The sequence below is a fragment of the Andrena cerasifolii genome, chromosome 13, assembly GCF_050908995.1.
Source record: "Andrena cerasifolii isolate SP2316 chromosome 13, iyAndCera1_principal, whole genome shotgun sequence".
In the NCBI taxonomy this organism is placed as follows: Eukaryota; Metazoa; Arthropoda; class Insecta; order Hymenoptera; family Andrenidae; genus Andrena; species Andrena cerasifolii.
The window spans coordinates 1,222,641-1,249,011 of NC_135130.1; the positions used below are offsets into that span (position 1 = coordinate 1,222,641).

Below are 26,371 nucleotides of genomic sequence, written 5' to 3' on the forward strand. Positions count from 1 at the left end.
TTGTCGTCAAGGAAACCTTGCGACGCTGAAAAGGAGACCGTGACAGTTCCGCAGACAAGCACAGACGCCATGCGCGACGCCAAAGTTCATTGTTAAGGCTGCCGTTCGAATGTGCGGCCGGCGACTGCGGCCGACGACGGTCGCACTAAAGTCCATTTCATATACAGGGTGTCCCAAAAATGTCGGAGTTCCTTGAAAGGGGTGATTCAGGGGGTGATTTGAAACAACTTTTTCCTTAGCGAAAATATTGTCCGAAGCTTCGTTAACGAGATATTAACAAAAACCCCCGACCAATCAGAGCGCGCGCCTTCCGCCCGAGCTCCCATTGCAGCGTTGGCTACGCGGTAGGCGGCTGCGCTTGTACTACGAAGGTACGAACAAGCAAGTCGGCATGTATCGAAGGAAACCGCGTTACACAGTTTTTAAATAATAATTGTTTGAAGTGAGAGGACAAGAAATACGCAAATTTCGTTTTCAAATAAGGCATAAACGAAAAGGTAATGTAACAAAAAATGTACAAGTGATCATAATTCGTTATTGAGGTAAAAATCCGTAGTTTAATCACGGCCAACATAACTAAATTTAAAAAATAATATTAGGTGTATGAATAAATTCTTTCAGACTGGATTTACATAATCGGTATAAAGCAACCGAATTTCTATCGCAGTGATATTCGTAAGCTACCAGAAAAATGGCAAAAGGTAATTAACAATAATGGAAATTATTTCGATGATTGAGTTGTTTTCATATTTTTTAAATCAAACTGTTATTGAACCCTAAAATCGAACAGAATTTATTTCTACACCTAATAATCACTAATAAATTAAATAACACTCACCCCTACGGGCATTCCTTTCCTTCCATTTCGGAAACCTGTGTCACTATGTAGGTCACTGTGTCGATCCTGGTCATCGGTGGACGAAAAGATTTATGGTAGGGTTGCGCCCAGTGCTCAGCTGATCGCAGGTATACGACACCACCCGAAGGTAAGGATCGCAACGTCAAGTGCGTCCGGGTTAATGTACCGAATATTCACTTCACTGCACGGCCACTAACACTAATCACTTAATTTACTTTTCATGGAGCGTGTTGTTCCTACGTTATAAAATTGGTGGCCCTGAAAGGGGCTGATTACTGTTAGTTGTGCAGTTGCTCGATGTGACCACCCTCAGCGTCTATGCATGCCTTGCGGCATCATTGACTCCGTTGAGAATAATCTTGACGCCAAACGCCAAATCGTACCCTCGTTGGGGGTTTAGATGTGCGGGTATTCCCGTGCAAACGCTCGCACAGTAGCACTTGCTTCCCCGTTGTTCCGGGCCTAGACCCAGAACATCGCGTAACATTCTTGAGCGGAGAACATTTCTGGGACGAGATTGCTAGCTGACTGACAGGATTTTTTCCAAGCAACTTCCTCTACCCCCAAGTAGTTTCTCTCGTTCCATTATGGGTTAACTCCCACCAGAACAAGCGGCTTTAGGTAAAGAGAAGCCAGCACATTTTCGAAACACACGTTCTTTGCAGATGTGCAACGAACGACCCATCCTACACTTTCACCTAAGTCCGCGCTCCGTCCTTTTACTGCCAATGTACCCGTTGCTTCGAGATAGACAGCAGACACCACGTGTTTCGGGGGTAACTCGTTTACTGCGCGTAGTACCGCCTGCTTCGTGTTTCCTTCAAATTAAAGACATATCCTTATCTCTCGAGTATAAGCACGCACTAGAATTACAAAACAAAAGCACGCGTTGACGTATTCCGTGCGAGAAAAGGTGAGCATGAATTCCGATTGGTCGTAACCTAACCAATCTGCCCTGCATCTCTCCTAAACGGCCACTGTTTTGAAGAGGCCTCCTTCTCAGCCATGTCTCCTCCCTAAGGCACACCAGTATAAACACACGCTTGAATTTCAAAACAAAAGCACGCGACGACGTATTCCGTGCGAGAGAAGGTGGGCTTCGGGGAGGAGATATTGCTGTGAAGAGGGCCTCTTCAAGACAGTGGCCGCCTCAGAGGGATGCAGGGCAGATTGGTTATGTTAGGACCAATCGGACGCGTGCTTTTGTTTTGAAATTCCAGCACGTGCTTATACTCGAGAGATAAGGGTCCTGCCTTTAATTGGAAGGAAGGACGAAGCAGGTGGGACTACGCGCAGTCAGCGAGTTACCCCCTTTCTTCCTGTGTCTCTCCGCGAGACGTATTTAAAATTCATCAGGCTGGCCGGCCAAAGCATTTCGCCAAGGCTGCGGTTTATGACCGTATTGTCCTGCGAGTCGCCGGTAGAGAACGATTTGTTTTGGGTAATTTATGGCTTAGCTGGTTCCGCCTCGTAGCAGACGTGAACTCAGGGTATCGGAAAACGGAAACAGGAATGGTATGCCTTTTCTTCTTTATAGCAACTCGAAGACTTTCTGTTTCTCTTCTCTTCGCGCCCTTTTGAACCGAAACACGTGGTGTCTGCTGTCTATCTCGAAGCAACGGGTACATTGGCAGTAAAAGGACGGAGCGCGGACTTAGGTGAAAGTGTAGGATGGGTCGTTCGTTGCACATCTGCAAAGAACGTGTGTTTCGAAAATGTGCTGGCTTCTCTTTACCTAAAGCCGCTTGTTCTGGTGGGAGTTAACCCATAATGGAACGAGAGAAACTACTTGGGGGTAGAGGAAGTTGCTTGGAAAAAATCCTGTCAGTCAGCTAGCAATCTCGTCCCAGAAATGTTCTCCGCTCAAGAATGTTACGCGATGTTCTGGGTCTAGGCCCGGAACAACGGGGAAGCAAGTGCTACTGTGCGAGCGTTTGCACGGGAATACCCGCACATCTAAACCCCCAACGAGGGTACGATTTGGCGTTTGGCGTCAAGATTATTCTCAACGGAGTCAATGATGCCGCAAGGCATGCATAGACGCTGAGGGTGGTCACATCGAGCAACTGCACAACTAACAGTAATCAGCCCCTTTCAGGGCCACCAATTTTATAACGTAGGAACAACACGCTCCATGAAAAGTAAATTAAGTGATTAGTGTTAGTGGCCGTGCAGTGAAGTGAATATTCGGTACATTAACCCGGACGCACTTGACGTTGCGATCCTTACCTTCGGGTGGTGTCGTATACCTGCGATCAGCTGAGCACTGGGCGCAACCCTACCATAAATCTTTTCGTCCACCGATGACCAGGATCGACACAGTGACCTACATAGTGACACAGGTTTCCGAAATGGAAGGAAAGGAATGCCCGTAGGGGTGAGTGTTATTTAATTTATTAGTGATTATTAGGTGTAGAAATAAATTCTGTTCGATTTTAGGGTTCAATAACAGTTTGATTTAAAAAATATGAAAACAACTCAATCATCGAAATAATTTCCATTATTGTTAATTACCTTTTGCCATTTTTCTGGTAGCTTACGAATATCACTGCGATAGAAATTCGGTTGCTTTATACCGATTATGTAAATCCAGTCTGAAAGAATTTATTCATACACCTAATATTATTTTTTAAATTTAGTTATGTTGGCCGTGATTAAACTACGGATTTTTACCTCAATAACGAATTATGATCACTTGTACATTTTTTGTTACATTACCTTTTCGTTTATGCCTTATTTGAAAACGAAATTTGCGTATTTCTTGTCCTCTCACTTCAAACAATTATTATTTAAAAACTGTGTAACGCGGTTTCCTTCGATACATGCCGACTTGCTTGTTCGTACCTTCGTAGTACAAGCGCAGCCGCCTACCGCGTAGCCAACGCTACAACGGGAGCTCGGGCGGAAGGCGCGCGCTCTGATTGGTCGGGGGTTTTTGTTAATATCTCGTTAACGAAGCTTCGGACAATATTTTCGCTAAGGAAAAAGTTGTTTCAAATCACCCCCTGAATCACCCCTTTCAAGGAACTCCGACATTTTTGGGACACCCTGTATATACATTGGCCGGTGGGTTCGGTTTCGCGAGCAGCGCGCGAGGAAAAATCAGCCACCACCACTTGACGATCGTGGATTGGCGGTTGAAGTTGTTGGACCCCCGAAGGGTATGGTGGGGTAACGGGAACGCTACTCGACTCCGCCTGAACGAAGCCGTGGGGCTGTTGTTTATTCTTAGCGTAGTAGTTGTGTGCAGAGACCGGCGGACAGGGCGGACTCCAGCTACCGCTGATGGAGGGGGAACCACCTACAGGAGCGGTGGTTATGCGTGCATGAACTGCGCCTGCGTCAGTCACGCACACATAACCACTACTCCTGTAGGTACTTCCCCCTCCATCAGCGGTAGCTGGAGTCCGCCGATCCTGGTTAGGAGCCCGGCGATTATCCTCACAATTTCTTGGAATTCTTTGGTCGAGAATGAGAGAATCCGAGAACGAGCGAGAGCGAACAAAAGAGTCACACGTAGTTGCCGTCGACTACGAATGAAAGAAAGCATGATACTTTGTCTGGCTTCGTTGTTCACGTGCATCGTAAGTTCCAGAGTTTAGGCAAGAGTTTATCTAAATAAAAATCTCAAATAACGAATAAAAGATAAATAATTTGTATTCGTTATTCGAGGCTCGAATAATCGAAGTTATCTTTATTCAAAGAGAATTTATTCGACGAATGAAGATAACTTTTTTATTCGATGAGAATTTATTCGACGAATAACGATAATTGTTCATAGGATGAGAATTTATTCGACAAATAAAGATAACTTTTTTATTCGATGAGAATTTATTCGACGAATAACGATAATTGTTTACAGGATGAGAATTTATTCGACCAATAAAGATAACTTTTTTATTCGATGAGAATTTATTTGATGAATAACGATAATTTTTTATTCGAAGGTTTTATTCGAATAAATGCGCCGAATAAATTTTTCATCCGCAGCATTTATCTTTTCGAAGCCTTCGAATAAAGGCTCCCCCAAACCAACGCGAATATCCGCTCCGCGCCGCGGATCAGATAAGGCAGCAGTTTTTTATACGTGGTGGCTTATGGGCAGTGTTATCTGATCCGCGGCGGATCCGCTCCGCGCGGCGAAATTCGCGTTGGTTTGGGGGAGCCTTTAAAGCCACGAATAACTTTCGTCAGCGTCGAGCGGGTTTAAGCTGGGACTTCCAATGCGCGGCTCGCCGCAGCGGCTGGCGGCGGTCCCACTAGTGCAAGGGAGAAGTATGCATCTGTTTCTCCCTTGCACTAGTGGCACCGCCGCCGGCCGCCGCGGCGAGCCGCGCATTGAAAATTTCAGCTTTATACGAGTCGCCGAAGGTCGAGCGCCGAACGCAAAGGACCGGTGACGGCGACTTGAGGTCTTGGTGACTCACCAAGTTTCGACGCTGACGAATATTAATCGTGGCTTTATTCGCAGGCTTCGAAAAGATAAATGCTACGGATGAAAAATGTATTCGAATAAAACCTTCGAATAATTATCGTTATTCGTCGAATAAATTCTCATCGAATAAAAAAGTTATACGTATTCGTCGAATAAATTCTCATCCAATAAAAAAATTATCTTCATTCGTCGAATAAATTCTCATCCAATAAAATGTACATGCAATTACATGTAAATACTGTTACATTTTTCATTATAAGTTATCTTCAGCATTACAATGTCCGTACAGCATTTATTCGCGAGGAACTCTGACTCGCTCTCATGCCATCTCGCTCTCGCTTTCGGCAAGAAAGAAACGAGAAACGACCGCTCGGAATCGGGTCCCGTTTATGTACTCAAAGTGGTGGGGATGCTTCGCTGCGTGTACGTACCTCACGGACACCAATTCCCACCGTGCGACAAGTAGGCGTAGCCCGAGAGAAAACGAGAACGTAGAGAAAAGGAGCGCCGAGGCAGGCAAGCAGTGTGGTGGGAGAATACCCCTTACGAAGCTCACCGGCCAATATCTATGAAATGGACTTTAATGCAAGGGAGAAACAGATACATACTTCTCCCGGATATACTTCCGAATGGCCCCAGTGGTCGAACGACACGAAGTTTGAGGAGAGAGGTAGGGAGGGGGTGTGGACCCTAAATCTAAAATTGTAGCTTCGGGTATTTATTAGTTTCCGAAATATTAATAAAAAATCAATATTAATATTTTTTACAAATAATTTTTTGAACTGCATACACGTAGCACTAATGGGGATTCATTCTGACCCCCAATTTGTTCTACGGACAGCTGGACGCGGTCTTCTTACCACCGCGCGCCTCAGGCGCCTAAATGGCACGCGCATATAGCTGAAATTCAAAGCCAATTTTCTCGAAAACGAAACGCGATAACAAAAAATTGTATCTTATATTTTCGTCTTATTTTGGCCTGTAGAATCGCCCCCTAGAGTACTGACTATCAATAGAGTAATAGGTATCCACCCTGAATAATAGGATGGCTCTTATCCGCAAGTTTCTGGTTCAAATCTTCAAACACATCGGTTCGCTACCATACTTTACGGCCCCCCGCACTCATCTAGTCGCAACTAATACTATTATCCAGAACAAATTGGAAAATGGATTGCGTTGTGTCGAAATAAGTAAACAGAAATGCTAAAAGATTTTTTATTAATATCTCGGAAACTAATAAATTCCCGAAGCAACAATTTTAGATTTAGGGTCCACACGTGCTCCCCACCCCTCCCCTCAAACCATATGTCGATCGGCCACTGGGGCCATTCGGAAGTACAGCCCTTCTCCCTTGCACTAGTGAGACCGTTGCCGGCCGCACATTGCAACCCACCTTTACTCTGACTCGGTCGCGTCTTTGCGCCATGGCAACGGCGGACGATGGTGGGGACGACTTTTGTCTCCCACGTGGCAAGTTGGACAGCGCTGATTTACCTATTGAAATGTTGCTTCATTGCTTCTTCTCGTACACATATCTGTTCGCGAGTAGGTGTCATGAATGACGCGACTTTTGTTTCCCAAATAAATTCACCATTATCAGGGCCCTCGCTCGAACCACTTGACAAGGGAACTGAACGATGTGAACCGAGTACGAGTGAAATAGCGCACCAGCGAGAGACCGTCGGTCGGCGGCGATTTGAGTCATCCAGTACTGAACATGAAAATGTTTATATTTCTCATTACACCTTGATAAGAGTGTTACCACCGATGGATTGGTGCGTTTATCTCGACAAAAATGAGTCGAGACACGAAGGAATTCGGTCTCTTTTTACAAGCTTTTATTTAGCTTCACTTGTGAGTTAGTTAGTTCGTTAGTTAGTTTGTGAGGATGAAATCTTGTTAGCTAATTTTGAACCACTTCCACATGTCCAATCGACTTGAAATTTTGAACACATACGTAGTTCCGATGACAATACAATATTTTCATGTCTCCGACCTGATTATGTAATCGGGAAAGCAGATAAAGGGTTATCCTCTCGATAGTCTTCAAAGTCAATGCCGCCGATAAGCCGTGCTTCGATGGCTTTCGAGGACTTCGACGGGGCCATACAATGTTCCGCACTAAGCAGTGACGAATCTGAAGTTTTGCAATTTCTAATCAACTCTTTGCGAAAGTGGCGTCAATTGATTCCTTATGTTTTCTCGAGTAAATGGGCCACAACAATGATATAATTCCGACCATAATTAAGGAAATTAGATGAAAAATTTGTTTGCAAAATTGAAAGCCAGTTTCGTTAAAAATAGTCGGATTTAAATTATTTTCTGTCAATTTAATCGGGAGAATGCCAGGAATCCATTGGTGTCTCCGTATAATCGATGGCAACATCGCAATAGCACCGGCGAGTGCATTGGTGCATATGAAAAGCTATCGAATAAGCAATTGCAATCTAAAGTCGCTATTGCACCAACACAATTTTATATATAATGTTTGTTCATAACTGCTTTCTGCATAGGACGTTTAATTACCTTATAATAAGTGTAAAACTTTCATATTCTGTTTCAGTGTTTTGCTAATAAAAAATGTCTCATCTATCAAACTTAATTTTCTGTGGACATCCCCCTCATCTATTTTTTCTTTTCACTTATAATCACTTACTGCCAACGTAGCATATTGTAGTATATAAGCACATTTCAAGTAATTAAAATGTACAATGAATTTTCTTCGTTTGCACTACCAGCAGACTTTCCGTTTAAATTTTCACAAGTACAACGCAACAACTGAGAATTTCTTTCCATATTCAGAATTGTATATTGGTATTATAATTTCTGTGCAGAATAAACTACCTCCTTAAGGGGGTCCTCTAGTGTAACTGCCCGTTTTTCAATGCCATCTTCGGGAATTTATTTAACAAAAGCTATAAGTTTATACTATCTAGCACTTTGCCTGCATATTAAGGTAGGTTTGAAGTAATACTCAGAATTTTTTTTATCTAGTTTATTGCACATATAGGGGAAACTCGGACAAAACCGGATACCTCGGTAAAACCGGGACGTGCTATTATGTTTTAAACTGCCGTAAATTTTCCCGCGTCGTTGCAGCGACATATTGTCGCGATGTGCATTATTTCATCAACAAAAATGATCGTGTTACAATCGTGATTACTAAGGTTATATTGTCTTTTGTGTTTTTGAAGGCACTGATCTAATTTTCGACTATTAAGAAACTCCAAACACTTTTTACAGTGTTGAGGTAGATGCTTTTGGGTGTGAATTATGTTAATTGTTGCATATTAAAGTGTAAATAATTAAAAGGTTTGTTTTTACTTCGCCATGGTATTGTTGATAATTCGTAATGTTTACAAAATTGCATGGAGTAAAACCGGGTACTCGGTTTTGGACAAAATGTGTATAACAAAGAAACGAAAAAGAGGAAGTTATAAAAATTAAGGCTGTACTTCCGAAAACCGGTCAAACCCGATTGGGCTGAAATTTTGAAAATAGCTTCATTTTGCATAAAAATAACGTTTGTGAGAAAGATTTTTGGCGCCTCGAAATTTTTTTTTACCATTTCAATGTCGTTCCCTACCTTACCGACAGAGCGGAGAATTGGATACAACCACAGACGAGGTATAGAATAGACCCATCACCTTATGGGACTTCGTGTCGCCACCCAATCTGTGTTACCGACTCATAATTTCAGGACTGAATTTAGTGACCTCTGTTCATGAACAGCTTCCAACTCAGCAACTACTCTGAAATGTGTTGAAATGCTGAAAGGTGTGTGCGTACTTGTATACGTGTGACTTGTTTAGAGAGAGAGTTTGACATAAGAGGGTAGGCTTTTGTTACGGTATGCTTTGGCTCGGTTGGTCAACGACTCACGCGGATTTCTCTCCGAAAATCCATTTCGTGGATCAAGACACTATGGCGTTCAGAAATGGCATTTCTTCAAAGCCCGTGCAAGCTATAAATTGCAAGATGACATTGTTTATTAGCACTTTGCGTACCCTTGCGAACCCTTTCACGTATCGTGCGCCGAAAAAAGTATTAAAAATTCACGCTGTTACTGATATTCCCACAAGTTTCTAATGCACTGTTTAATCATTCCAGTGAAGTAATAATAATTGGATTCCGTTTGCCCCTAATATTAGTTTACCGCCAACACTGAAATTTACAGTAAAATCTAATTTTAAAAGTCTCGCAGAAAGTTGCATGATGCATGAGTGTCTTAAAAGTTTGTCTAGCCCTGAGAAATTCATCGGTTCAGTGAAGTGTGTGCATGGCATAGTGCATATTATCTCGTGATTTCTCAATTCGCGCATCAATGTCATCGATTACTGGACCATGTGGGAGGACTTTTAATTTAACAGGATTCCATTCAGATATACCCGTTACTTAGAAGACTTTTTCAGAAACTGAAGGATGTTTAAAAACAGAAAATCATTTTGTAATCGTGTGCAACGCGATTGTAGAGTCAGTGCCTGTGCCTGCCAAAAAGTGTTTCATAGAGTACCGTGTCTCTACGTGTTAGTGATCTGAACGCGAATTCCCATAAGGTGATAGGTCTATCGCTCTATCCTATACTTCGTCGATGTTAGTAACTAAGGGAGAAACAAGTATGTCACTCATATTTTAAGTTCAACTAAACTGTATTTATACATTATAAATAATACTATGTGATATGTATAAGCATTAACATTAATGTATCAAAGGATTAAATATGCAGAATAAAAGAGAATTCATTCGGCGTAGAAAATCATTTGCAAATCCAAGGCCAAATGTTACTAATTGCTTGATATCTCGAGTTCTATCGATCATAGTTAATAATAATTTATACTGGGCGGTTGGTGTAAATGTTGTTAATATTATTTGTCAAAGCAATAGCCACTGGAGTGGATATTTTAGCGGAAAATCCATTTTTGCCGAAGAATTCGTTGGATTTCGCTATTGTAATTAACCGTCGACCTTGTTTTGATCGGGAGATATCGTTCCTCGAAGTTTATATAAGGAGCTCACGGAGCTCCATGTATTCAGTCGTCGTCGGTCTTCCGGACCTGGAGGTCCTCCGGGGACCCTGGAGCTGCCGAGCCACCTGGACCAGCTGGAGTTCCTGGACTTGCTGGGGACCTGGTCAGGGTTTCAACCCGCGTCCTGCCCCATCCCCCGAAGCTGCCGAGCCACCTAGACCTACTGGACTTCATGGACTTCCTGGGGACCTGGTCAGTGTTTCAACCCTGGTTCTTCCTCTGGCCCCTCGTCCCTCTGGCCCGGGTAAGCATACTCGGTTGGTGCCGATGAAATTTTGAGGTTCGTTGAGTCATTTAAAATTGTATTGTTCTGTCAAGGCCAAAACAGATTTCTCTCCATTTCTAAGTGATTTCTTCGATTGTTTTCATTATCTGTCCTATTTCATGCATTCCTTTGAGGATTCTTGCACGAGTCTTTCTATTTCGTGTATTTCTTCGGTGGGTTTGCATGATCTTTCCTATTTCATGCATTTTTCCGATGGATTTATATGATTTACTTTATTCGATGTATTACTTCGATGCGTTTCTTTTATTTAATGCATTTCTCCGCTGGGTTTTGTTGAAAAAAGGAAAACTACTTTTTCCGGTCCTAATCGTGTCTTGGTTAATTAAATAAATAACACTTCGTTTATATGAACTTAGGTTTTCTATAATTAAATGAAATAGATTCGTTTTGGAAAAAGATATCGCGACGGTTGTCTTTACTACAGGTTCAAAACCAGGACTGACTGTGTATCGGTTTCGTCGACGACCACAACAGTCCGGAGCATCCAAAAAAAAAATAATAATAAGGAAACCAAGCTACGCCTTGGCCCGCGCGTCGATCCACGGACTGCTCTCTAGGAGAATACATAGTTTTAAATATATACATTTCCAATAGGTTTAAATGATTTATTCTGTTTCGTGCATTTCTTCGGTGGTTTTCCATGATTTATTTCATCTCGTCGACTTCTCCGATGGTTTTGTGTGACTTCTGTCACTCGGTCATGCATCTCATCGATGGGTCTACATTCTCTGCTCTTTCCTTCATGTACTTTATCTCTGCGATGGTTTTGCATGCTCGTGCGTGCTCTTCTATACGTCGAAATTATCTCGATCCGCTCCAACTGAATAAGCTTTTGCTTAATTTCTTTACAGGCCGACAACACCGTTGCTAACATAAAATATTGATTGTTTCAGCTTTTCAGGTTCACCGTTACTCGGGGAATGGAGTTAATAACACAATATATTTAAAAAGAAACTAGTGAAAAGTGATAGTGAAAAGTGATCGTGCAAAGTGACAGTGAAAGAAGACATCTAAGGAAGCCTAGGCTAATTTATTATAGTATGAAGTATTTAAGGTCCCATGTAAAATTGCCAAGCAGTCACTAAATCATTAACTTTGTTGTTCGTTTATTGGCTCCTCATCTGTGATGAGGAGGTTACCGCTGCTTCCGTTTGCGGAAGCAAGTGACTGAGCATGGAATTGGTATGGGTGGATCGGTTTCATCCCTTGGTGTTCTTGTCCAAAGGGAAAAGTTTCGGGCGTAGGGGGTGTACCCTTCGGCACACTGCCTGCGTAAGTCACCCGGTCCGATTACCCAATCTCCGCGTTAGACGGCTTGAGTCAGGTCAAGTGTTTGCTCCTGACGAGTCGCATCGGAGCAACAGGAATCGTCTGGGAGGCACCGAGCGCTTTTCCCTTTCGACTCGAACAACAGGGTGGTAGGAACTGCGCCGTCCAATACTCGTTTCATGCTTATCCTTCGCCTTTCCTTCTTTCCTGAATTTCTTTTAATCGAGTGATTGCTTGGCAGTTCCCTAGATTCTATATCTAAACCGAAGGGATCGATGGAACTTTGTTTCCATCCATCTCTTTGGTTTAGTAGGCTTCATGTACAGGGAGATCGATGGAACTTTGATTCCATCTATCTCTCTACGGGTCTCCAAGCGCAGCAACCTCCTCGCTGTGAGACCTGGTAATCGGTGAGAACCGAGCCGATGGCTGCGATTGTCAAATATTCTAGTCGTATATAAGAATTTATTTAACTTGCAATACTATGGTAGAATGTAAGAATAAAATATGTAACTTAAAATGTTGTTCGATTGTTCCTACCGAACCCCAGAACACGAATATAGTGTTAAGATGGAAGAATAAGTGCAAGTTGAAATATTTCAGCGAGATACTGGAACTGTTGAGTTTTTCACAATTTTTAAAGTCCTCTCTGCTTCAGCATTTTATTGAAATATACAAAGTTACAATTCCTTTGCGAGGTATTCCACGTTACATCACGAAAGCATGTCTTCCACAAATAATGTTGTTGTTTATATAAATTTGTATGTTAAATAAATTTGTTTTGCGTTAAATAAACCGGAATAGGACAGCAAGGTTAAAAGACGAATGTAATATCGTTTTGTTTTCTTCCTCCGTTCTCTTCCGTTGAACGGAATATGTTCATAAGACGATTTTTAAATTGTTACTCTAACAGAAACATTTGTAAATCGCGGGCATTGACTCTCAAAACATAAACTAGTTTTACTCGTGCTTAATTCTAGTTCCTACCACGCGTAGCGTTACAATCTGTTTTGAGACTTCACCGGTAACGTTGCATGCGACACTAAAATGGCAAGGGGGTCCTAGGACCCCCTAAACCGGCGACACAAAAATACATTGCTTGATAGGTCTATTCTATACCTCGTCTGTGGCCTGATGTCAGATGGACAGCAGATCGACAGCAGATCGACAGCAGATTTCGCCGTCTGCTAGGCACAGCAACAGCGCCATCTGAGATCCAGAATTACCAAGCAATTGCCTACAGATGGCGCTGTTGCTGTGCCTAGCAGACGGCGAAATCTGCTGTCGATCTGCTGTCCATCTGACATCAGGCACTGCACCTCAGGCTCTGCACATCAGAACGCAGCCAAATGCGGACACAGACTGCTGCAGTTCTGACGTCAGATTCTGCTGCCCAGATCTGGCTATCAGGGATATAACTTGTATGTAATATGTGCACTTTCTTGCATGAAACTGATCCAATCAATCATGCATCGATAATGCTCTTTATTGTTCTCATGGCTGCAAATTACTTCATCACCTTTTTTCCAATTTGAAAACCCACCCTTTACAAACACATTTCCCTGATCTGATGAAAATAATTTACAGACATAGCAAAAAACTGCCCCTGTGAACTCTGAAAACATTAACCATTTCTGATTGCATTTTTCGCCGTTGTTTAATTTTTGTTGAAAATAAATCGGTGAAAAATATCTACTCTTAGATATCTAGAGACGCGGTAGCGTCTCGACGCCAAGTACATGAACGACACCCTGTATATGTCGACTGTCGCTACCGCTATCAGTTACTCGTCGCACGGCTATTCCAACCTAACCTGATACTTATTTCATTAATATCTCATCACGCCTGCAATATTTTCTAAATTTAAAGGCATTTTTCTCATGTAAACCACATATAAGCTTTCGATCAAGACCAAATTCAATAAAATCGGTCCACGCATGACAGAGATATCGTAATATCGTCCCATGGATCTGTCAGAAACGGTAAGATTTTTCTTGTGATTCTTCTTGTTCAAGAAATTTTTCGTCAGTATAATACGTATACGCGTTGCACGCACACCTTCAGCCAAAAAGAAACTAACACATGTTTCGTTCGTCAATTGCTATCTTCACTATGCAATCTACTCCAAATTTTGACAGCGTCAAGTTATAACCAAGTTATAAACGCTGCGCTCCGAATTGGTGTTGCTAAACTGAATAAATATGTATAAGTTGCATTAATTTTTTCTCCCTTTCTTGTGTGTGCGTTCGTGAATGTGTGTATGTGTGCGTTTGCATATGCTACGTATGATATTAGAATTAGATATTAAATATATGGAGAATAAATCTGACTGCGTTTCTAGAATGTATATATATATTATGTATTTTAGATTGTAAGGGAGTTATTGTAAATTATTAATACTAAGACAATTAGTATTTCTTCGGTTTCGCAGCGCCAAGTATTTTCAATAATATATTTATTCGTATTAAAATATTTATTTGTATAAAAACATATCTGTTTAATATTATGTAATACAATTTTTCTTTGTATCAATACCCATTGTTATAATTGGCGAAATTTGTGTATATCATTAAATTTGTAAAGCTATTAATTTACGACAATGTTTTTAAATGGGATTCTGTTTGATGGGTTCATTAAAATGTTCGCGATATGTTAGTTGTGTTATCTTAAGCGCAGTTGGAAAGCACCTTTATGTACTTGCAGCTCATTTTGATTTCACATCTTTTTTTATATTGTAATTATTTTTATCTTCTATTTTTTGTGATTTATTTGATTTCATGTACTTGGCATAATTTTTTTTACTTTTTTGAAGTTTTTTATGTGGATTTTCTCTACGCTTAAAATGCCCCCCCCCCCCCCCCCGGAAAGTGGGGCCCGGGGATACAGCCCCCCTAGCCTCCCCAACCCCCTTTGACCCGGGCCTGATCATCTCTTCTCGCAAAACTGCATTCCTCGTATCGGGTTTTCAAGGACTGTCAACAATATTCGTAATGTATTTCGAAGTTTTTACCATGAATTAACTGTAAGATTTCGGGGGGGGGGGGGGGGTTCACAGTAGCAACAATATCATAAACGAGACCCTTAAGATGTCCTCATAAATAAAAATCCAAAGAATTAAACCCAGGACAAGCAGACCACACAATTGATGCGCCTGTCAACCAATCTACTTTACATTTGACAGGCATTCTTGCAAAATTCCGTCGTAAGCAAGCAGTGGTTATATCGCAAAAAGGAAGCGTTTTCGAACCGATGTTTATTTGATATTTTTTCATATAGATGAGGAAAATACGCTTTCAAAGTTTGACTATCTACAGGGTGTCCCACTAAGGAGTGGACAGCGCGATATCTCTTAAAGTATTGTCGATAAAAATATAAAAAAAATAGGGAATTGCATGGTTCGAGGTGGCCCATTTATTAGCGCGAACGAATTTTGTTTTCGATTATTATTTTAAAAGATACGATGGTCAAGTTCGGTTTTTCAAATGGAACTATTTTTTTTGAAGACCTGAGTTCATAGTGCGTTCCAAGACAAATTCAATAAGCTTTAATGTATACACTTTATTTCCACTGGTTTTTAAGATATTGCGCTTGCAAATTTACTGATTTTCACTGCAAGGTCTTATTGGCGCCACGGGTGGCACTGCCTGTTGAAATGGATACTTACCTGCCAAAGGTCTACGCCAGAAATGGCAGGCCCAAAGGCTGGACAATTCTTTTCCGTCAGAAATGCTACTTAGGTAGGTACATCTGCGGTGTCGAGAAGCGCATCGTTACTTTTATTTCGCACTTGCTTCTACGCTCGGATGGCCGGTTCTTTTGGGAGGGATGCAAGTTGGATTGGTTAGGTTAGGAGGAGTGAAAGTTGCTAGACTAAATTTCAACCATAGGGAGCAGATTGTATCAGAAACAATCGGATTTGCATCCCTCACAAACGGCTGCTCTCTTGAAGAGGCCCCCATCACAGCAATACCCTCCTAACGTAACCAATCCAACTTGCATCCCTCCCAAAAGAACCGGCCATCCGAGCGTAGAAGCAAGTGCGAAATAAAAGTAACGATGCGCTTCTCGATACCGCAGATGTACCTACCTAAGTAGCATTTCTGACGGAAAAGAATTGTCCAGCATTTGGGCCTGCCATTTCTGGCGTAGACCTTTGGCAGGTAAGTATCCATTTCAACAGGCAGTGCCACCCGTGGGGCCAGTAAGACCGCCCCCGGTTTCTGCCATTCCAGAGGGGTTTCTTGCAGTGAAAATCAGTAAATTTGCAAGCGCAATATCTTAAAAACCAGTGGAAATAAAGTATATACATTAAAGCTTATTGAATTTGTCTTGGAACGCACTATCAACTCAAGTCTTCAAAAAAAATAGTTCCATTTGAAAAACCGAACTTGACCATCGTATCTTTTAAAATAATAATCGAAAACAAAATTCGTTCGCGCTAATAAATGGGCCACCTCGAACCATGCAATTCCCTATTTTTTTTATATTTTTATCGACAATACTTTAAGAGATATCGCGCTGTCCACTCCTTAGTGGGACACCCTGTATATGTCAAACACCCTATATAATAAGTTTGAATTATGAGTAAATAACTATCTTTGATGAATACTTGAATACTTGTAACATATTTCACAATATACATTTTAATAAGTCCAATACGTATATTTGGTTCTTTTTAATAAGCATTGAAAAATAGTGAATAATATAAAGCAAAAAAACAAAAGACTACGTTTCAACGGTTCAGATATATTAAAAAATCATTAAAAAATTTATACACTTTTCAATTTGAAATTGTGTTTTAAGAGTATTACTATAAAAATTATGCATTCCCATTCAATGAACTTACAACAAAAAATTGTACTTTGTACTGCATTGTAAATCATTAAAGCAAGTAATTTATAGAAAACGTATTAATTATTTATGTATATTTCATAAGTTATTAAGAAAAATACACTTACCTATCCGTGCCAAGAGCCTCTTCTAGTACTCCCTTTACATTATTAAGAGCGATGATGCTATCCGCATATATTAAAACATTAGGAGGTTTTATATTAGTTTTTAATAATTTTGCTGTTATTTCAGCCATGGAACTTCTGTAAAATAAAAATACCAAGATTCTTAAAACTGGATATTAATATAACGAATTAAGGTGAATGTCCCAATTTCTGCTCATGTACCCATTTCTGCTCATTCCGTACTTTTCTTATTATTATATGCGTTGCGTGTGTACTATAGTCGCAACGAAATAATTCTAAATTATTTAAACATTTACGCAAGTATTGCACGAGCTTGGGGCAATACATACACATCGCTATTTTTCATGAGCAGAAATACGGACCTTTAGAGCGATATATATTTAATTACAAATTACTAATAGTTAAACATCTTGGAATATTTTTCTTAAATAGTTTTTGAATTGGTTGATGTATTATTAAAGAATTAATCAATTACTCTGCAAATTTTTATCACAAATTTTTTACATCTTCTTTATGACGAGTTACCTCTTAAATGACCAGAATTTGGGACATTCACCTTACAACACTTTCGAATGAGCCGTTTTGGACGGATTACACTTTTTTATGCACAGGTTATAAATAGATTGTACGCGAAGAAAGCCCGGTGCAGGCGAACGTCATGCGTCATTTGGCAGTCACGCCGCCAATACGGAAAACTGCCGCAAAAATACATGTATTTTATATACCTCTCTGTACACATATGTACTGCTGGGACACAACGTTACATTGACGCAGTTGCAGAATGACGCATGCCGCTGATGCGCTCCGGGGCTAAGCAATGAATTCAAAATCAAACGATTCGATATCTACTCCCGACTGAATGCTTTTAAAGCTTCCCATTGACTGAAGGGAATATTCGCGGTGGCAGCGCATCCAAACCGGTTCAGCAGTTTTTTATACGTGGCGGCTTATGGGCAGTTCCATCTGATCCGAATTGGATCCGTCGGAGCCATAAAATTGTTGTAATTATACAAGAGCTTTTTAGTTAAAGATTAAAGAATCGCAAAACCTTGTATCATTACGGAGGGCAGTATCCTTCAACGGCCTGTACAGTTCGTACGTAGCGTACACGCAGGGAGATTACTTAAAAGGTGGAACATACAACCGGGTGTATTGTAATTCCTAGACCAAACCGAAACGAAAATGTAGAATAAACTTTTTTAATACGAGCCTTTATTTCTGAGCAAATCGAGTTTGTAGAATCTGGTACACGTGCGCGTACTAAAAATCAGCAGAATTTATCAGTAAAAATGGTAGAACTGCGAATGAAATGAAATCCCATGTTCAAAGACGTCGAAATTATAGAATAACTTTCTTCAAATGGGACATTGACAGCGAAAAAATCAATTCAAAAGTAGGACCGTTTTTTTTTTTTAGATAAGTGTACTCGTACCCGATGTATTTTCAAACTCGATTTTCTCGGAAGCAAAACCTCAATCTATAAAATATAATTTTGCAATTTCAATTTATATCAACACAAAGATTCGTTTCATTCGCGACTGACTCATATGTATTTACTGATAAATGCTGCTGAGTTATAGCCGGGTGCGCGCGGCATTCCCGAAAAGGGGCCGCCCTTAAAATACGTAAGGGTAATTTTTACGAATTGATACCCCCTCCCTCCCCAAGTATAAGAATTCATAAGATTTGATATTCCAGCCCCCTCCTTACGTAATATTTTTTACACTTAATTTTTTTAGTTATTAAAATTCTTTTAAAGGTTTATATAATTCATTTAACTTGGTTTCGGGAAATTTAAACTAAAACTACTTTTCTGGAACATTAATGAAAGAATTTGTATTTATTTAAAATTAGGTTAAACAATATTACGTAAGACGCTACCTGACCCCCCCCCCCCCCTTGTAAGAAAACGTAAGAAAATCGCGACCCCCCCCCCCAAAAAAGCCTTACGTAATTTAAGGATGACCCCAAACGAAGGACCATATTGAAAAAATTTATTCTACATTTTTTATTTATTTTTTCACAACGTATACAGTACTAGGGTAAACGCACCAATAAATGAACACTTAAGGCTAATGAATGAACACTATTATAAAATTATGTTTGCAGCGCGATTGACTCCATGTGCTGCAAAAATTGTTTGGATCTGAAGCAAGAAATTACAAGAAGTCTCTAATTAATTAGTTGCTTCTTTTAATAACTTATTTTACTCATTTTAATAAAAAATGTCCATTCACTGGTACGTGTTCATTTACTGGTACATCCACCCTAATTCGATGAACGTGACAAAATCTCTGTCCGATCGTCGTGTCTTTCTATCCTCTCTAAGCCCCGTTGCGCACTTGCGACCACTCGCCGGCGATCAGGGCCGTTCCTGGGTTTTGGCCGCTCAGGTGCAAAAACAATATAGCCGTCCTTATTAATTTAATATCCTTTAATTAAGAATTTAATATGCAGTGTTTACTTTTATATCTATACATACATAAATTTAAACAGTTATCATGCAAAAGAGTTTCGATTATTATTCTTATCAATCAAAATTTTACGTATAATAAACGGCCTGCGGCCGCCCCTAGGTTTGGCCGCCTAGGTGCGTAGGCACCTTCTGCACCCCTGCCAGGAACGGCCCTGGTAACGGGCCTAATTCGGGAGACGCCCTTGAACTCAGTCAACTGATCAGCTGGGGCTAGCTACGTCGTAAAAATATTTATGCCAAAAGCTGGAGAGCAGCTTTTCGTGGCCAGAACTCAAGATTGAATCGGATCTTTATGAAACTTGGTGATTAAGGGTTTTTGAGGTTGCTGATAACGAATCTGAGATCAAAAATTTAGAATTCAAGATGGCGGATTCAAAACGACGCGCGTGATCTGGAAGGCGGTATTTTTTAGCCAAAATTAAAAGTATCTTTACATCGATGTTTTTCAACAAGAATTGATTTTGCTATGAAATAATTTGATTCCTTACGGTAACATATTTCCGTAGTGAAAATTAAAAGCACTGATGTCGATTATTTTGAGAACCTTTCCGATATTATTATATATAATGTTTGTAATAATTGTAATAAACTATATAAAATATGATATGCTATAAACTATGAATAATATAGAACTGAACTATGAATACTATGGAACACAATAATATACAGAATTAAATTGATGTTTCAAATACAAGATACGTATGTTTTCCTTTGCACGTTCGGTAAAAGACTAATGCGATGCAGCTGAAATACGTTCCGAGATGACTGCTATCCGGTGATTATAAAAATTAAAATTAGCCGCAGATAAGATTCACGTAATGAAAATATTTCAACCACGACCGAGTCCGCTTATCAAACGGCATGGCGCTACCTACGCGCCCAGAACGCATTCGAACGCCAAAAAACTTTGGGCCATCCATTTGTTAAAATCCGCATAACGTTTAAGGTAGCAGGAGGTATCAACTAGAATTTACATGCTCTTATTAGCAATTGATTAAGCTATCATATAAAACAAACCAGATGTCTAGCATCATTAAGCTTTTTTTTTTTAATTTTTCTCAAAGTTTAAATTGTTATTTAATCGAATCGTGGTAAGTAGTTGAAAAACCATGGATACTATTACGATTATCTTCAACGACGCACGATTTATCCATAGTTTTGATAAGTTAATATAAATGAAGTAAAATGGCAGTTATTAGTTTATGTATCTATACTTATTTATTCTACATATACAGAACTTACTTGATATTACTCTTAGATGGTGTCACTTTACTTTCTTGGACAACAACAAAATCTTTTTGTTCTGAAAGTTTACTTGTACTCTTGATATCAATGCAAGATATTTGCCATGGTTTCTTAACGTTGGGTGATTCTTCTAAAGTTTCAAGCGTATCCAGTGATTTACTACCAGAGTGCGATACACCTTGAAATGGAATGGTATTATCGGTAACGACTTGCGTTACATTAGACGACAGTTCATTATCCTGCTGTGGTATATATATAGAAGCTGGTGTAGAAATTTCACTTCTACTTTCAGTTCCTAAAACAAACAGTTATTTTTATTCAACTCGACATCGTAACGAAATTTTGAATTTGTGAAGAATAAAGTAATCACCCAACATGTATTATATCTATACTATTTAAGCACTCATAGAAACTCACGAGATTTATTCACAACAGAAGTGTTATGGATTCCGATTAATATTTTTCTGATAGATTCCAAAGAAAAATAAGCAAACATTCACTCACACGTTCGTGCTAATGCAAATTATTTACAAAAACATTTTCTGATACATTTCTAGCAAACCACAGGCCTGGTTTAACTGCTTGAAGTAGGACAGAATACTCGATATTCCAAGTTAGCAAAGCAAAGGTGTATTTTGTTACCCTGACTACAGGAAATATTTATAGATTTTATATTTTTATCATATTATGCATCTTTCTTCTAAAAAGCCACTTTTTTCAAAGGTCGTAAGTAATTGGTATTGTGATAGAAATTGGTACACAGGCTGTTTATAGAAATGTGGAACCTTTTTTCAGGATCAGTTCTACTCACCAAACTAATAAAAAAAATGCAGTATACGCGTATGTCCGATAATATTTAGTTTTGCAGTTATACGCATTTTTAGATTCCGTAAAACACCAGCCCGGAATGCCTATTAAAGGCCAACCGGCTAACAGGCGCGTTCGTCAGTTGGCCAAATACGTACTATATTTTCATTCATATCCTTTCCTTCTCGTCTTTATAAGAACAAAGGCGAAATGATAATCAATATATTGATCTGCTGAAACACAGCTGGGTTTCGTTAAATGCCACGAGGCGTCCTGGGTCCGTGTTTTACGGAATATAAAAATACTAACTCCAAAACTTTGTAGGCATTGGACATATAGTTAATTGCACTATCGGTGGAGAAATAAATAAATACAATAGTTCTGAACAACGTATTCTGGTGACGATCTTTTTTATTCAGTATTACCAGGGTTTTAAGACGTTTAACGTTTACGCTGGTTTTCCGCACGACAAAAGTTATTTTTCAAAGCTGATTTCTTATTGTTCAGGCAATTAAATAATTCTGTCATATTACTTACATTATTTTTAGACCATTAGGTATACATAAACGCCCTGGTTTTGTAATTTGCTTTGTATATTACACATCAAACCTAAAACTTTTTTTACGTGCTTGTCGTGCAGTACCGGCCACCTGATAGTGGTAGGGTAGGGTGGGGCTAAAAGTCCCGTTTTTCATATAAACCTATGTAAAATTTGGTAATAACAATCTAGAGATATCTGGTATTATTTTGTATAAACTATAACTATTATGCTTTATGTTCACGAAGTTCGTTTGTTGATATTGTTATTTTCTGTTGAGTTATGCCACAAAATGTTTGTCAATGCAAAATGGACTTCTTGCCCCACGCACGGGGCAAAAAGTCCCTAATGTCTTTTCGTGTAATATTAAACTAAATAAGTAAAAACACTCTTGTTATATCAACAAATATTTTTTTAAACCAATTCTTTTTGGTATACAATATTGAAAGGAAAGCATGACTTTTTTAATAAAAAATAAAAATATATGTCAAAGGTTTACTTTGAACTAAAAACTAAAAAAAAATTACTCAACTAAAACAAAAACACTATTTAAAGACTTTGGCATCATTTCTTTATACTTTGGCCATCTTATTACGAAAACAATTAATAAAATATATGTTTTCAGTCTGAGGGACATCTTGCCCCAATGGTACCTCTATAGTTTCTGCGATATATACGTTAGAAAATATTATCATTTAGCAATAAACAATATCATGCACTCATTACTAAAGGAACATACAATCTTTACGTACCTGGCTGATACGCTTTTAAACTATGGTTGACTTCGTATAAAACAACAAAGACGACGTATTTCTTTTAGTTTTCGATACATAAAATAAGGAAGGCGTCGAGTAATTCGCACGAACGTCCAGGAGCGACTGGCGACTCTTAGTCACCTCCGCTTCCTCTCGCCTTTTACATAGTATACCTACTGCGAAACTCAATACATTGTTTAAGAATACAGATTTTGAATTCGGGACTTTTTACCCGCCGGACTTTTAGCCCCGCCCTACCCTACAGTATCCGTCAAATTTTTAAAAAAAAATTTCCTATAATTAAAGTCCTTAGGTTTTTCTTCTTTATTTTTCTGCAGAAAAGTGTCCGAAATTAAACAGAAAAAAGGAAAATGGGCGCAGAACGATTAGAATGCGGCTTTGAAAACGCTATTATAAAACAAAATTAGACTAAACTAAACTAAAGTGAACTTCAACTATGTTTTGATAAACAAGTCACTGAATGGATCATTTATGAAGAATTATTCAACGAAAATTTGACGCAGTGCATCAAATGCAAGGGTTGCGCTCACGAGCACTGTACAGACCAAGAAAGTATCGATCATTTTACCTATGACATTTGTAGATGTGCCTAAATAAATGTTCTATTGTGTTTTTAAATGTTTTTAGTAACATTATTAATTACTTAGACCTTAAAATCTACTAAGTAGTTGGCCGGTACTGGACGACAATTTTTCGTTCGCTACGAATTACAACTTTTTTATTCCAGCAACTTATTAATCTTTATGCTAAAATTTAAGAAATACGATTTATCCCCTTTTATTAACCACAATTTGTACTACGAATTACTTTTTTGAAATTTGATTTTTAGGTAATTATGCAGAACAGGTGTTTCCTCGCCGATTTTGACGACCTTGAAATAAGTTGCCGGGGACATGATTCTGAACAACTTGTTCCTATACATGTTACCGCCGCTGGACCTTCGTTTCCAAGATATTCGCGAAAAACTTCTTTTAACTTATTCCGAAGCAACGCATTCGACTTTTCAACTTGTCCCGGGTATTAGTGTTGGTTGGGGCTAGATTAGTGCGGGGGGCGGACCGATGTGAGTCGGGGTGTTGACAGCAGCCCCCACACATCCAACAGGTGCTCTCGAAGGCCCCTCTTCCTTGCAAAAAAATTATGGTTTAGAACCAGAGTCATCATAAACTCACATCGGTTCCCTACCATGCTTTACGCGCCCGCGAGCGGGTGCGCGCCCCCCGCGCTAATCTAGCCCCAACCAATACTAATACCCGGGACAAGTTGGAAAGTGGAATGCGTTGCGTCGGAATAAATCAACAGAAATTTTTCGCAAATATCTCGAAAACGAAGATCGTGCGGCGGTAACATGTATAGGAAAAAGTTAATCAGAATGTTGAATTTTACAACATATCCAAAAATCATTAAAATCGGTGGGGAAACACCTATTCTGCATAAATACCGATTTTTACCAACAATAGCCCAAGTTATAGTGCAAAAACTTGGAGTGACCGGTACTGTAGGATTCTCCCCTATATCAACTATTTTTAACCGACTTCAAAAAGAGAGAGGTTCTCAGTTCAAAATGTTTGTATGTATGTTATACGTATTATGTTTGTCAGCGAATTTCTCCGTAACTACTGAACCGATTTTGGTGAAACTTATTGCATTTAGTTTGGCTTCGATCAACTTAGGTCGTGGAGAAAGAATTATCAAAATCGGTCAAGTAGTTTTCATGTTACACAAAAAAATAAGAAATCTGTTCATTATAATACATTGTATGCACGGGCTGGCAAAGGACGGAGTATCCGACGTCCGAAAAACAGAGCGAGACAAAATGTCAACGCGTAGTCTTTCTCGTACCGTTTCCGCTCGCTTTCAGTCCCTCTGATTCGCTCTCGCCATCGGCAAGAGAGGAGCGAAAACGATCGCTCGGAATTGTGTCCCCTCTACGTTCTAATATTATATTATATTTATTATGTTATAATATATATTATATATTACATAAATAAATAAAAAAATAAAAAATAAAAAATTAAAAAAAAATTAAAACCGACTTCAAACAAATAAAAATGCACTGAAAAGTGTAAAATAAGTTTTTTCTTTATTTAATCTATGACTCTCTCAATTTTTTTATGTCGGCGCCTCATCATTTGCACACTGTAAATCTGGCGCCGAATTAAAAAGATTGAGAGTCATAGATTAAATAAAGAAAAAACTTATTTTATACTTTTCAGTGAATTTTTATTTGTTTGAAGTCGGTTTTAATTTTTAAATTTTTTTTATTATTATTTTGGTGAATAGGACTGATCCGGAAAAAAGTCACACATCTTTATAAACACCCTGTAGACAAGTTTTTATACCACTTCTCATTCCAGTTTCAAGGAAAAAGACTTCATTGAAATAGACCGCTTCTGTGTCTTGTTTACTTATTCAATTATAGTACGTAGATACATTTCCTTAATTTTACCTAGAGTTTCGTTGAGTGCTATGGGTTGCGTAAATTCAATTTCTATATCAGCCCCAGTAGTTTCTGGATATACTACTACGTCTGGAAATTCCGTAACTTCAAGTGATTTAGATTGTTCTGATGCTATTTTGGCAGTGTCGCTTAGCTGTCTTAATCTTTCCGTGTGTCCTTCCCATTCCACTTTGTCTATAAATCCTTATTAAAACCAATATAAGTTTATATTATAATAACTATTTTAAAGGTTGCTTTATAATACGGGATGTCTCATTAAATTTAGCAAACCTAAATAATTCCAATATCTTTAATGATACGAAAAGGCATTACAACAACAAAGTGTTTATTCTAAAAGGACAAATATGATGACGGGTAATACATTTTACTCTTGACGACGCCTGCTGCAAAGTACGAATTAGCATGGGAGGAGAATCACTGAATTCCGGCAGTCGCAAATCGGCTCTGGTACGAGAACGACGTTGTGTATGTATGTACGTTGCGTGTACATATTTGTTAAGATACTTTATCTAGTTTATCTTAGACTATACAGGGTGGGGCATAATTCGTAGTATGTACACTGCAAGTGTAACGCGTTGGCATGGCGGGACAACGATCATCTACCCCTATCACTCGTGGGCGCGAATATGCGGCCGCAGCTGCCACGCGCGGCCACCAGAGGGCCGCGAAGCTGAGCGCGCCGCGTCGGACTTCGCGCTGGCGAAATTAGCACAGCCTTGCTTATAAGGCGCCGTGACAGCCCAAACGGACAGAGGCCGCCGCGAGCGTAACAGGCTACTTATTGGAACTCTTTCCAAAAAAAACTTTTCGTGGTGACGACCTGTCTCTTGGTACCATTTTGGAATTGTCACTTCACACAGTACCCAGAGGACGGCAGTTGACCATTCTCTGGACCGGGGAGTCAAGATCAGGAACAGGATTGATTTATCCTTCCCCGGCGACACATACATCCCTACGGCCCTCGTTTTGTCCACGAGTTGTTTTCCACTGGACAAACGGATCAAAGTGTCTTCTCTCTGGTGACCAGAGACACTCTCATCGCCACTCCGCACACACTTACGTGCCTTCGACACGCGCCTCCGCTTCGGGATTCCGACGCGGTACCGCAATACTCACGACGCCGGCCGCCATAGTTGGAACAAGTCGAAGTAAGTGTAAGTAAGGCTGCGGATCCTCGTGTACCTACGAACCGGACTCGTCGAGGTGGGCAACATCT

The 26,371-nt window shown here is 39.7% G+C and overlaps 1 protein-coding gene across 8 annotated transcripts in view; it reads right to left on the reverse strand.

Annotated features, from left to right (window-relative positions):
• The window catches only part of Hcs (holocarboxylase synthetase-like protein), a 73,616-nt gene that overhangs the window by 13,095 nt on the left and 34,150 nt on the right, over positions 1–26,371 (reverse strand). For 7 of the 8 annotated variants that reach the window (XM_076825709.1, XM_076825711.1, XM_076825707.1 and 4 more), the window contains 3 exons: positions 25,144–25,338; positions 20,571–20,868; positions 16,835–16,969 (listed from right to left, as the gene is read on the reverse strand). In XM_076825709.1, coding sequence (XP_076681824.1) covers positions 16,835–16,969; positions 20,571–20,868; positions 25,144–25,338 — 628 coding nt within the window. The remainder of the gene's footprint in view (positions 1–16,834; positions 16,970–20,570; positions 20,869–25,143; positions 25,339–26,371) is intronic. The other variant, XM_076825713.1, reaches the window with a different exon arrangement.